Source organism: Hemibagrus wyckioides, linkage group LG14 (assembly GCF_019097595.1).
Source record: "Hemibagrus wyckioides isolate EC202008001 linkage group LG14, SWU_Hwy_1.0, whole genome shotgun sequence".
Classification (NCBI taxonomy): domain Eukaryota; kingdom Metazoa; phylum Chordata; class Actinopteri; order Siluriformes; family Bagridae; genus Hemibagrus; species Hemibagrus wyckioides.
This window is the reverse complement of record NC_080723.1, coordinates 15,254,979-15,269,566: the sequence shown is the minus strand read 5'-3', so window position 1 is coordinate 15,269,566 and position 14,588 is coordinate 15,254,979. Positions and strand designations below refer to the sequence as shown.

Below are 14,588 nucleotides of genomic sequence, written 5' to 3'. Positions count from 1 at the left end.
AGAGTCAAGGAAGAAGTCCCTGAGATGACAATATGGTACAATATAACTTAGTAACTCAATAATAACTCAGCTCGCACAACCACATGTATAGAATTATCAGAGGATTCTCTCACAGAGGCGTCAAGGCTGTATTCTTACAGGTATTAGACAGACACGCATATACAACAGCATGTACATATGCACACACAAACACATTCTTAAAAGCCAAAATGAGTTCATTTTAGATGATAAGCAAAGTCTTACCTTTGTGATAGTCCACCTTTCTGCTGTGTGTCAAAAAAGTCCCGATAACAAGCCCCATGCCTGATAAAAGTGTTTTTTTGTCTGTGTGTGTTCGGTCTTCCAGGACCCACCTCAAATTCTCCTCATCCTCTAATACTCTTTCTCGCTGCTATTAAACACAGAGCTTCACATCCTCTACCTCACCTGTCCTCTTTTCTCTCTCCCACTCCTCTCTCTTTCCCCTGTTTCGCCCTATACTCATCCCTCCTTTCACCACCCTCCTTTTCTTTTGGCACTGTCTCTCTTTTCCATTCACTCCCTCTTAACTCTGTTCTTCTAAGCATATAAATCAATGTCACTCCAGATCTTGCTCTTATTAAGAGACACAGACTGACCAATATAAAGAACAGAAAGGAAAGATGTAGTCTCTTAATGGGAACCATGCATATTCAGGTGTGGCATCATCCCACTCAAGCTAACAGAGACTGTTTAAGAGTCTTAATAACATTTATAAACAACATTTATTCCTGATCATAAATCCTGCCTGTGACACTAATGAAACAAAAATAGTTGTTACTCCCAATATAACATGTATTGTTATAGACAACCACACGAAACATTCCCAGAACAATAAACACTTAATCTAATAAAACAAAAGACATTAAAAATGACATTATTGGGTAGCCCAGGGGTTCATGGATATGTAAAATGGTGCTTTACCAACGTGCAATGACACTACAATCTATATATATCATTCATAACAATAGATCTATATAGTCTGCTTTAGAAGAAAATCATCTATATACTGTTATGCACAGCATATCAAATAATTTTTCATTTCTTTCAACAAAAAATTCACATGAATCATGTAAAAATCAAAAACTACACTAAATTATCCAGTGAAAGCAAATGGTGGACGCTGATAGTCTATGAATCTTATACTAAACAATAAACCGTAAATAAATCAAAGATAAAAACACAATATATATATATATATATATATATATATATATATATATATATATATATATATATATATTATATATACAGCTCTGGAAAAAAAATAAGAGACCACTGCCCAATCTCCAGATTTGAACCCTATTGAAAACCTCTGGAATGTCATCAAGAGGAAGATGGATGGTCACAAACCATCAAGCAAAGCTGAGCTGAAAAAAAGAGTGGTATAAAGTTCCCCCACAGCAATGTGAAAAACTGGTGGAGAGCATGGAGCCAAAATGCATGCAAATCAGGGTTATTCCACCAAATACTGATTTCTTAATGTTATTTAGCCAAAGCATTAACACAATTTGTTTACAAATTATTTGCATTGTGTTTTATTTGAGTTATTAAAGCTCTGCAAATACTGCATGATCTTGGGTTATTTTGATGTGTTGTCATATTTTGAATTTAGGAGAAATATTGTCAGCAGTTCACAAAAAATGACACAAAACTGTTCATCTCACCAGTACATGTACCTGTAAGAAAAAAACATAAGAAACTGATTATTTTGCAGTGGTCCCTTATTGTTTTCCAGAGCTGGGTGTATATATATATATATAGATATATATATATATATATATATATATATTATGACCATTTACAGAGTGTATAAAGAATATGTTCTATCTTCTTAAAATTAACAACCATAAACAGTCACATGACAGGTTGTTGATCTCAATAGTGTGTGCAACCGACAATCTGAATAAACTATTAGCAAAGAAATTGTTATGCCCACACAATGGTTTTATTATCATTCACCAAGTTCAGACATCTTTGTAATTGTCACAATTAGGAGGCGAAGGTGTTTGCAGACGATTATTATGCAAACAAGCAACCAAAACTGTGAAAACTAAGAACTATAAAACGAGACCATGGGTCCATGTGGTACATGACAAATACCACAAAAGCTTGACAAAGAAACACACAGAAACAAGAACTTACATAGAGGGGTTAATGAAGAGTAACATGAAACAGGTATGAATAATCGGTCACGTGACATGGTTATGTGACTTGCTGGGGCTGATAGGTAGTTCAGCATGAATTTCAGCATAATCATAACAGTAATAACATGCAAGTAACAATGATTTGCAGTGGTTCAACAAGCTGCATGTGCATTGTGCTTACAATGCTAGCTATATATATATATATGCATAGTATGCGCTCTGGGTTGTATTAATTCAATTCAATTTTATTTGTATTATAGAGAACAATGGTAATTGTCTCAAAGTATCTTTACAGTAATAAAAAAAATTATCCTTAATAAGCAAGCCAAAGGCAATGCTGGCAAGGAAAAACTCCCTGAGAGAATATGAGGAAGAATCAGACTCAAAAGGAAACCAATACTAATCTGGGTGTGTAAGGAACAGTTCAATGCATGACCACCAGAGGGCGGTGCAGGTGGGTGAAGTTCTACTCCTTGTTGAGTGTCATGTGACGTCATGAGTTACATCATCTGTTCTTAATTGTCCCTAATGTGTTGCCTTATTTATACCTGCCCTTTCATATCTGTCCTTGTGGAGTTATTGTTTACTGTTGCGGTCGGTTTCTTGTGGTCCTGTTTTGCCATGTTGAGTTTTTGTTTTTAGTCATATTTTCATGTACTGTCTATTACTTGTTTTTTATGTTGTGCCATTTTTAGTTAAATAAACCAAAAGCAGGTTTTTTAATCCTGTGCATGGGTCTGATTCGCTGCGACTTCCCAACCGTGACAAGGTGACAGCAGATTATAAATAATCTGTACTTATGCTATCAAAAAGTGCAACAGTGTAACTAGAAACATATAAGCAGCTTAAGAGTATGAGTACAGTATCAGTTTCATTCCTGAGTTTTAACATGAATTTCTTTTCCATCAAAATCATCAAATATTCAATGATGGAGATCTGAGCAAAACAACCATCATGGTCTCAAAGCTAGAAAAGAAAACAGTATGCTACTGAAAGTATTTATCTAGCATTAGTAGACAAAACCTCATGTTGCCTTTTTTAGATAGATCATAAGATTCTAAATCCCAAAGAGAGAAAAATGGGAAAGAAGGAAATATTTATTCTTCTGGATTATAAAAATATATGATATAAAAGCAGATTTTCAGTCCACTAGTCAGGTAGCTAGCATATAAATTAAATGAGTAACTTTTTAACCTGCCACCACTAGAAAATGGTTACACACGCACACACGCGCGCACACACGCACACACGCAAACACACCGGATGGTGTTTATTGGCCATTGCTATTCCTCACATGGCTTTATTTAAGTCTGCATGCCTCACTTCTGCGTGATGCATCTCTAGAGACCAATATGGGAGCCATTATAGATTCAGATTCTCCCTTTAACAGCTAATCGATTTGGCTACAGTACAAGAGAGAGAGAGAGAGAGAGAGAGAGAGAGAGAGAGAGAGAGAGAGAGAGAGAAGGAGGGAGGACATAACAGAGATAGGAAGGAGAAAGGAAAGAAGAAAAGGAAAAGCAGACACAAGAGATAAAAGAAAATAGCAGCCAAGTATGAAAAACTGATGTAATTGGTTGGAAAGTAAAAGACAGAATAGTGTCTGGATAATATATTTTAAAATTTTAATTACAGACAATTTAGTTAATGTGAACATAATAGCTAGAGAACAAATAGGGAGCCTTAATCTCAGAAAAATAACTTTTCTTTCTCTTCCACCTTCTTTGACTTGCTCCTTATAGGGAACTTTACTGAAATCAGGTTTAATATGTTAAACATCCAGATGACATCGCTTCAGTTATATTACATTCACATCACTCTGAGCATTGTGGGTTGTGAGGCTGCACCTTGATGTTGCTGAAGTGCATGTTAAGCAGAGGTTTATTATTCCACTAATAACCCTCTATTCATAAGTGCCCCATGAAGGGTATTAAGAGACATAGCCCCAATTCACAGAATGCTTACTAAAGGTTACTATTACCCAGATATAAATTGCTCAAATGAAGTTGCATAATAACTCCATCTGACTAACTAAAAGATTTTTACTGAAGATGAACATGTCAGGTTTATCACAGATGAACATGTTTACTTAGTAGATGTTTTCATCTAGTGTGAGTTAATTACAGACGCTGCTCAAGGGCCACTCGGTTATGAAAAGTCATAACTTCTCATAGCTGAAATTTAGTACAGTTAACCAATGGCAATTGTTTTTACATTATATTAATTGATTCAATCATCTTCAGTAATAACTTAGAGGAAAACTTAAAACTTACTGCGCTGCCTTCACTGGTTTCATTTATGCCACTTGTAAGTAAGTTTAACTTTGGAGGTTCTTTCTTTGATAATTAATTATATTTTACTGTTTTTTTGTTTGTTATTATGTTAAATGTTGTTGTGTCTGTAATTGCTGTTGTGTCTTCTTGGCCTGGTATGGAGGCACAACGGATTAAGAACATACTGTATCTGTAATGGGATGCCAGTCTATCTTAGGACACACACATTCACACAATCCTTCACATCTAGGTGCAGTTAGCATAGTCAGTCCACATAACCTTTTTTTTTTGGTGTTGGGAGGAAACTGGAGAACCTTGAGGAAACCCATGCAGATTCAGTGAGAAACTTGGCATAAACCTAAACCTGTGCTCAGTGCACTCTGAAGCTGTGAGGTGTAATCTGTGCTTTATTTGTTTGTTGTTGGTTATTTGGTTCTGTGTTTGAAAATGTGTGACATATTGTCACGTCCGGACGCCCCCACCCTGCACGGGGCTCGAACCCGAACCTCCGTGGTGGTCCGTGCACCCGTACGCCATGGAGACAGACCCATACGCTTGATTCCATGAAGCGCTGCTTTATTGACATAGATAGACATGGGGAAGACTAACCTAATCACTACCTAAGACACTACATAGCACTAATGAAACGGAAACAAAAACCTGAACATGGCCATGACGCTAACTAAACCATGAAACACAGAACATTCAACAATGACAGGCACACAAGGATCCCTATTTATAGGGCTACACATTATGGTCAATTGGGAACAGGTGACACAACAAGGTAGGAGAACAATGGGAAAGGCATGGCACAAAATACACACAAAGAAGCAGGCTTCCAAGGTTCACCTGCCAGCGCCCTCTTCAAGCCTGGCAGGGAACTGTCCAGCTGTTCCTGACGCATATTCTACTATTTATATGGTACAGTAACTTACACTTACTTAGCAAACAGATGTACACAAATTCCCTCTACAATTTCATTAGACATTAATTTCTTCTTTGGCATATCTGCTTGACCAAACATATCTGGTCAGAGTAGATTAAAAATGAAGAGTATTCATTAAAAAATAAGCTGTACCATAAGCTATATGACATGTACAGGAATCAAGGGAGTAGTGGAAGGAGCTTACCTCCACACAGCTGAAAATTATTTATCATTCCTGCTGATGTAGTGTTGTAACACGACCATTATATGAATCTGGTATTTGTTCATACTACACTCAGTACACTGAAATTTGCACTTGTTGCTATGCAACTTTGATGAATATTGGCCTGTTAGAATATGGACCAGTGGCGATACTAACAAAGTTTTGGGAGGTCTAGTGCCTCTGTGACCCCCAGGTTTGTTCGCCTGTGTTCCTTAAAATAAGCATTCTGTAACAGCATTATCATTTCTGCAGTTACTCATCATCATTACTCTTTTTACTAGTGTACTAGTGTTCCTTTCTGCCGGCGACTTATCAGACATTTTCGATCGATATAAACAAATGAATTATTTAATCACAGCAAATCTGATATAAAATTATTCAGGGCACTCTTGGCTTTCAGTGGTTGTTTTTACCTCTGTTGGGATAAACTCACACAGAATTTTAGTGGTTGAAGATAATACCGAATTTTAGATGGTTATGAACAAGCACTTGGGGCATCACAGAGAGCAGAAATGGGTTTATCACCAATTACATTGAAGATAGAAACATTTGTGTTTTTTGGGGGTTTTTTTGGTACTTTTCTATGAGTAAGCTAGTAAAAGCAGAAATACTCACAAAAAAACTACAAATTCTTAAATATGAGCCATTAACCTCCACTGTGGAGTGTGTCATGACAAAGAACTACAATGCTAAACATCCCCAAAACAAACAGAGATAAAAAGAAATCATCATCCTATCATCCTAGTGTCTGGATGCTCTTTGGTGCTTAATGTACAGTACAACGTGAAAGAAACAATAGGCTGCAGAAAAATAGTGGCATTTCGGTAACACAATTACGGTTCGGAGACCTTCAAAATTATGAAGGAATCTTACAAATCCTAACAATTTATCAGCTGCAATGAGTTACACAAATAGCGATCTATGCCCAAATTGCTCAGACCTTTTCTTTAAACATTGTGGCTTAAGATAAGATAAGATAAGATAAGATAAGATAAGATAAGATAAGATAAGATAAGATAAGATAAGATTAATCCCAAAGGAAATTCCTTTACCAGAGCCTGCTTCAGATGTCAAGATGAAACAAACATAAATTAAGAAATAAATGAAATAAATTAAATATTCTATATATACAAAATATATAGAAAGTACAGAAAAAGTGCTAGGGAACTAAAACATACTGCACATAATACAGTATGATATTGCACATGATGTGATATTATTATTGATCTTTATTTGTAAGCATCAGTAGCCAATTATCTGATATTACTGAACCTGATATTTTCATCTTAGCACATAAATACTATGTATAATATAAAGACAGCATATGAAACAACGTGTACAGCATATTGTACACGTTACAGAATAGTAACGTGTAACTAACTAACGTGTAAATAATTACGGCTGATTTATCAGTAGAACACAGATATAGAATTTAATTTCTACAGATGATAACAGGCACACTGCTTTTTCTACACCTGAAATCTGTTTTTTAATAAAAAAAACTACCGTCTCTGAAAAATGCTATCAATTCCCTGAAGTTTGCAGCAGTCAGAGATGCGCCCACTTTCCTGTTTTGTGTAATTACAGCCATGTAGGAGTGAAAATGGCAAAGTAATTCATCACTGAACTCTGACCTTTTCTAAACAGTTTATCCCAGGCCTTAATTACGTGCAGCCTGTAACATTCACGCAGAGAATCATCTTATGTCCTGTTTCTGTTATTGCCCTTGTTGTTGTTGTTGTTGTTTTGTTTTTGAAATCATTTTTTTTTTAAAAATTAGGATAAGCAAAATACACACTGGATATAACGGCTACAGCAAATTTGACTGGACATTTTGTGTCTGTTATTAAGTAAAAAAAAATCTAATGAAATCTTAGTGAAATCTAATCTAATTTAATTACTGAATTGTATCTCAAATTTGTTTGGATTTCATTGTACTTTTGTGTAGAATAATGAACAGAGATTACAGAGAGTCAAATATAAATAAGTTTAAAAAAATAGTCTGAAAATAGTAAAAAATAAATAAATAAATAAATAAATAAATAAATAAGTTGTTTTTCAAAACACAGGCATACACATTGCATGACAGATTCAACTGGGACTGGACAGAGTTATTCCCTTTTGTTTATTTTTAATTTCCAATTAAATATTAACAGCTGTATGAATGTTTTAAAGCCAGACTTGCTTTGCCTGTAGGGTATGCTGAGGTTTAGGGATTCTGTGTGTGTGTGGGTGGGTGGGTGTGGGGGGGGCGGTTGGTCACATATGCTTCACCCACACATGCACACACACACACACACTAGGGTATAATGGCTGTGAAGGCTGTCAAGCAGGCTGGCTCAGTCAGATGTGAAAGCAATCTGACCCCAGTGTGGCATCTGAGCATTAATTATGATGAATTATAATATCAAACGCACAGACCTCTCACTGGCTGATGGGTAATTGGATAATTACACACACACACACACACACAAGGACTAATATGAGGAATTGTCCAACCACCCCACTATTCCTCTTTGGGTTAATGTTGACCAGACTGACCTTCATATAACCTTAAATATATCCTTATACTGTATGAAATGCAGATATTAGTTTAATATTAAACCAAAATTAGTTAAATATTAGTTATAGTAATTAGTTACAATAGGATGAAAGTTGACTTAAAAACCTTTCTTGCCCATTTTATAATAATATAATAATGTTAATATTGTATTTGCTTTTGCTTTACTTATAATGGATCAGGTAGTTATAGGACATGTAGCCTAAGTGTTGTGACTGATTTTTTGTTTTGTTTAGTTTTTTCTTTTTGTATTCTTTTGTCATATCTAAACAACACACATTATAACTATACAGTATATTCTTATTAAGTACACCGATCAGGCATAACATTATGAGCACTGACAGGTGAAGTGAATAACTCTGATTATCATCATTGCACCTGTTAGTGGTTGGGATGTATTTGGCAGCAAGGGAACATTTTGTCCTCAAAGTTGATGTGTTAGAAGCAGGAAAAATGGCCAAGCATAAGGATTTTAGTAAGTGTGATAAGAACGAAATTGTGATGGCTGGATCAGAGCATCTCCAAAACTGCAGCTCGTGTAGGGTGTTCCTGGTCTGCAGTGGTCAGTATCTATCAAAACTGCTCCAAGGAAGGAACAGTAGTGAACCAGTGACAGGGTTATGGGCGGCCAAGTCTCACTGATGCATGTGGGGAGTGATGTCTGGCCTGTGTGGTCAGATCCAACAGACGAGCTACAGTACTGTTGCTCAGATTGCTGTAGAAGGTAATGTTGGTTTTTATAGAAAGGAAGGTGTCAGAATACACAGTGCATGACGGGTCAGGGCTGTTTTCCCAGCAAAAGGAGGACCAACACAATATTAGGCAGGTGGTCATAATGTTACGCCTGATCGGTGCATAATAGAAGTAAAGCGTGGGTTTAATTATAAGTGAAATGTCTCCTTCTATCGTTTATATGAAAAATTGCAACTGAACAAAATAAGCGGTTCACCGAAGGACAAGCCTGCCCCCTAGAGGTTAAACTATCTGTTACAAATCACATTTACGTTCATTTCTTAATCAAAAAAGTGCATCCATTTTTGGATCTAATTTTCACCAATTGACCCAAAAAGTTCATATACAGGACACACATACTACTAAACACAGTGCTCACCTTAAAGCTATGACTAATACTAAAAGAGTTATAAAAGAGTGCAACATGTGCACTTATGTACAACAAGGATCACATCAACAGGTCACAGTACAATATAACATGTCTGATGTTTCTGAAATACAGTATACTTGAAACATACATAAAAATTACAATGCTAGAGATTATCATTAACTAATCAATATGTCTAATGGATATTATATATTTAATTAATTCAATTAACAATTCAGTTAATAATCCTAAGATTTGGAAAGATTAGGAATTGGTTAAATATATTAATATGATAAAGGCCATTAATAATGTACATATAGTATTTGCTCTGTTGTTTTTAAAATGAAATCTGTGCTGTGATTCTCAATATCTTTTCAAAAAGAGAAAAGTAGTAACTGTATGTGTCCACAAGATAGCAGTATAGGCCAATAACTATAACTTCCCTCATCTTTCCTTCTCCTGACCACACTTTGGGTCTGTGCCTGTGCGATAAGACCACAGCGACTGGCACTAACATGATTTAGTGTGATTTATTATACTATTATATCACTGACAGCCTAAAAAGTTCACAGCACACTTAACATTTACAAGTTGAGTTCAGTAATTAGTGCTTATTGTACTTTGTATATTTGATTAATAGCTTATGCAAAATTTTATGTGGGCTTGGGTTAATTTATATAAATTCCACACACATCTATCATATCTGCTAAAATGTTTTATTAACATATTTATAACAAAACATTCTCAAAATTTAAACCTGATTGTAGACAGTGCTTTCCCTAGAACATTTGAGATACTGCAAGACAGCACTAGAGTAATCCTGTTTTTGCCCTGTATCTGGAAATGCTGAATTATTTTGTTGCCACTGAAGCAGAAATTACTTTATTATGCATTACTTTATTTAGATGCAATTATTCTGTGAGATCTTTGTGGAAGAGGAATAATAGCATTGTTGAATGATCATGAGTCTTCACCTGTCAGAGATTGAGAGCCTACCCGAGGCTGGTACTCGTATGTGAGATGACTGCTGTGGATTCATCTGGTGCATTGAACTGTGCAATGCTAATGCTAATATGGGCATTGTGTGAAATAATACAATGGTGTATCTTATTGTCGGCAGGACAAGAAAACTCTGCTTAGTTTAATGACCTGATATACCAAACACTTTCTCAACATAAACATTATCCTATAGTTTCTTACCAAATCCATCCTGCTTTGTGATTGACCTAGGTCAATGCAGCTATGCTAGTTTCAGTGATGACATGGCCCTCTAGTGGACAGAGTTATTACTCAACTATGTGTACAAACCCTATGAGGGCAGGTATATCAATTATGCTATTTCCTTAGCTGCTACGTCTGTATGCATTCATGTAGTCATGTGTCAGGTGTGCCAGCAGTAACCCCAGATTTTTCATTTCAGAGAGGCCCTGCAATTGTCCCAGTATTCTTACTCCTTTTACACTGGCACTACAAACTATCTATCTATACTTGTTGATAACTTGTCATTTTTAAAGTGCATACACACACACACACACAAACACACAGAGAGAGACACACACACACATTTGCACAGCTGTGCTTCTGTTTAGTCTCATGCCTCCTAAGGGAACATAGAGTGTAGCATCTGCATCTGGGTACATCAGATTATGCCTCTAACAAACACTCTTATACACACACACACACACACAGAGAGAGAGAGAGAGAGAGAGAGAGAGAGAGAAAGGAACTGATGAACATGTAGTCAACAACTACATGTTACAAAAGCTCTAATTCTACAGTCCATTTTGTTCCCAACATGTTTATCTGAGTACATCTGAGCTTTGTGCTGCCCAATAGGTGACCTGACATTAATGTCCTCACAAGTGGAGGAACTGAGCATGATTTGTAACACAGTTCGTTATCAGGCTGAACCATGTGCTGTTCTGCTTTATATGTCTGCCCCAGCACAGGACACACAGAGCTATTCAATACATCAAGCTGAAATCAACCAAGGTTTCGAACAGTCAGGCAAAACTCATCAGCAGGAAGGGATGAATTTCACACCATAGCATGTTCAACAAAGTGAGTTGAAAGCTGAAGAGGTTAATTTGTTTACATATTTTCGAGAATGTCCATTAATCTGCAGTTACACAGCTATCTCCACCAGAAGAAGCAGAGGGAAAAGGAGTAAATGCATATTGATTAGTATCAACATACAGTATATAATTACCCAAGAAAAGATTTACTGTTATTATAGTTCATCTTAAATAAATAACTATTATTTAGATTTCATTATTGATCATTTTAACAGAAGCATCATTAACAGAAATGTACAAATCAGTGTGGGCTAATTAGCCAATTAGCTGATGTGCAATAATGTGAGTGTGGCTTCTGTGGGATATATTTCCTCTAGCGATGCAAACATATTGTGTCCGAAATATCATTTACTCTGACTCACTCCTGTGGGCTCGTGTCTACAGCTAAACCATGGCCAATATTCAGTTTAGCTGCACTCTTGCTCATGTGATATTGCTTAATTATGTAACTACAAAGAGTACCTTGAGAAAATAAGGCAATATATGAAAATGCAATCGGAAACTTATAGAAATGTCCAGCTATATAAAGTTTTGTAGCTTCTGTTGTAGCTCTTTCAGGGTAAACAAAAGTATACATATAGACTTCACTATCTTTGTACACAAGACATGCAGTAATATTATTCTATACCATAGATAACTGTATATAACTACATAAAGAAATATATATTGAGAAATATATATTATATATAAACTAAAGATAGCTAGGAATTATATCTACATACAATATAGAAAGAAATCATACATAACTATATTTGGTAATTATATAGAAAATATGCTTAGTAGGTTGTATAACTGTACAAATAATCACCTTCATGAGCTTGTAAATAATAATAAATTATCACGATATACTTTTAGAAATATCGAGTGTAATACGGTATACAAATTATCATACAAACACAGTAGCTACAGTATATTACATGAGAAATACATTATTAACTATAAATTATGGAATCTTCTGGTGATGTATTTATGTGCAATGTGCACATCAAGTGCGGAAAGTAATGCCTGGAATTCTTTTTAAAGGACTCTAGACATTAGTTATGTCATCAGTTATTTCTGACATTTTGTCACATTAACACATCCCTAACAGAAACATGCTGTGTGAATGAGGAGGTGTGTGTGTGTTCCTACCTTTGATGAGCGTCCCCGTCACTAGCTTGTGCACAGATACAGCAAACTTCACCAGTCCATGTTTACAGTGCTTAGCACAGGCAGACATCTTCACCTACACACAGGGTCACCAAGCATCAAAAGTCAAGGCTAGTGCCAGGAGCAGTGTATTACAAGTTTAATTGAATTAAAAAAGTCAGGGCAATTGAAAATGGCATGGCGGTCAGGAGAGTAAATATAGAAAGGTCAAGAAATAAAAAACTAAAAAAAAATATTGAGACAAAAAGTCTAAAGAAAATGATTTAGACAAAGTGTAATTGAGTGAAAGAGTTCTGCTATACCAGAGTTTGTCTTCCAGTTTATGTCTGGTGAAAAGAATAAAAAGAAAAACAATTCTTTCTTGATGCCCAGGCAAGAATGAACGAGAGAAAGAGGAGAGAGCTCAAAAGTGAGTCAGGCGTCCAACTTTTTTCAGTCAAAAGTGCGAAAGGTAATAAATAAACATGGGAGTTCCAGAGTGGAAAACAAAAGTGAAATATCCAAGAGGATATTTTAATATAGATTTCTTCTCTTTTTTCTTTGTTGTTCTTTGTCCCTGCTCTCTTTCCGTCTCTCTCTGTGCCGCAGTGTTCCAATTTCAGTACTGCTGTGTGTGTCGACAGCTCCCTCTGAGGAAAGACAGCCCACTACTGATGCTCCTGCCTCCTGATATATGTTCTCTCTTTCTCTCTCTCTCTCTCTCTCTCTCTCTCTCTCTCTCGCGTGCGTTCTCTCTTGCGCTTCTCTGCTTCCTCTTCATTCTGTCACCTTCTTAAGATTCAAGTTTACAGTCACACACACAGGGATATTTGACTGTATCTAAGACACACACCATTACATTATCTCCCTCTCTCATGTGCTCATGGATGTTTCTCACTTTAATTCTAATTACAGCTCCCCTGTTTCCTGTTCTTCCCCACCCTCTTCAGAGCTTTAAATTTTACTACCACTTTTACTAGCTGCAGTTCATTTCTCCTCTCCGCTCACACTACTCGCTCATCTCGAAAGCGCAACCTCATCAGACACACAAAATGAAATTCAGCACAGCCCGAGGTGTTCAAGATTGATCGTGAACAAGCTGCTTAGCCTGTTGTTTGAAGCAAATATTTATGTCTGAGGAAATTTAAGTGCTGGAAAGCATTAACAGCAATCCGTTATGTAGCTAAAGACTGTGAGAAATGTGTTGTGTATGAAATGTTCGGCCCCCAGTTCCACCCTTGAAACATCATGAAATAAATTTAGTTCTCTATGAAACAAATTTTGTGGATTATTTTTTCCAGTGGACAATAACTATGTGGAAGACTTAAATATAAATATATATTAGATCACATATTCTCATTTGAATTATTGAGATAGTATTCCAATTTTCCAGATATATTATGGAACAGACTGGACACATACACTGGCCACCTTATTATGATCATCTTTGCTCTACACCTGCTCATTCATGCATTTACCCAATCAGCCAATCAGGAGGCAGCAGTGCAAAGCATAATAAAGTACTCAGCTCAAGAGCTTCAGTTAATGTGCACATCAAACATCAGAGAGAGAAAAATGTCATCTCAGTGACTGGGGCATGGCTGTTGCTGCCAGAAGGGCTGGTTTGCGTATCTCAAAAGCCTCTGGGATTTTCACACAGCTTCAAACGACAGATTTTACACAAAATGGTGACAAACAAACAATCAAAAAACATCCAGTGGGCAGCAGGTCTGTGGTCAGCAATGGTTTGTTGATGACAGAGGTTAGAGAAAAATGGCCAGGCTGGTTCAAGGTGCAAGTAATGCAAATAACATTTACATTTACATTTACATTCATGGCATTTGGCAGACGCCCTTATCCTGAGTGACTTACATAAGTGCTTTGGAGTCTTTATCAATAAATACATCAATACTGGTTCTATGAGCTCAGGGACTGTGAATACTATCAGACTAAAAACTCTTTTGGGAGATAATATAGCAAATAGAAAATCACGCAAACAGCATGTTGTTTTGTTTTGTTTTGCTTTGTTTTGTTTTGTTTTTTAGATTTTAAGTGCTAGTTTAAATATTTCAGGAAGAGGTAGGTCTTTAGACGTCATTTGTAGACTCAGCTGTTTGGACATTTAGAGAAAGTTTATTCT

At 36.2% G+C, this 14,588-nt stretch overlaps 1 protein-coding gene across 2 annotated transcripts in view; it reads right to left on the bottom strand.

Moving 5' to 3' along the window:
* The window catches only part of LOC131365223 (Kv channel-interacting protein 1-like), a 42,392-nt gene extending 29,326 nt beyond the window's left edge, over positions 1–13,066 (bottom strand). The window contains exons 1-2 of one of the 2 annotated variants that reach the window (XM_058408907.1): positions 12,772–13,066; positions 12,452–12,545 (exon numbers count right to left, since the gene is read on the bottom strand). In XM_058408907.1, the coding sequence (XP_058264890.1) occupies positions 12,452–12,539 (88 nt within the window). In that variant the 5' untranslated portion in view covers positions 12,540–12,545; positions 12,772–13,066. Of the gene's footprint in view, positions 1–243; positions 428–12,451; positions 12,546–12,771 lie in introns of those variants that run through there. The other variant, XM_058408909.1, reaches the window with a different exon arrangement.
* Positions 13,067–14,588: the final 1,522 nt, after the last annotated feature.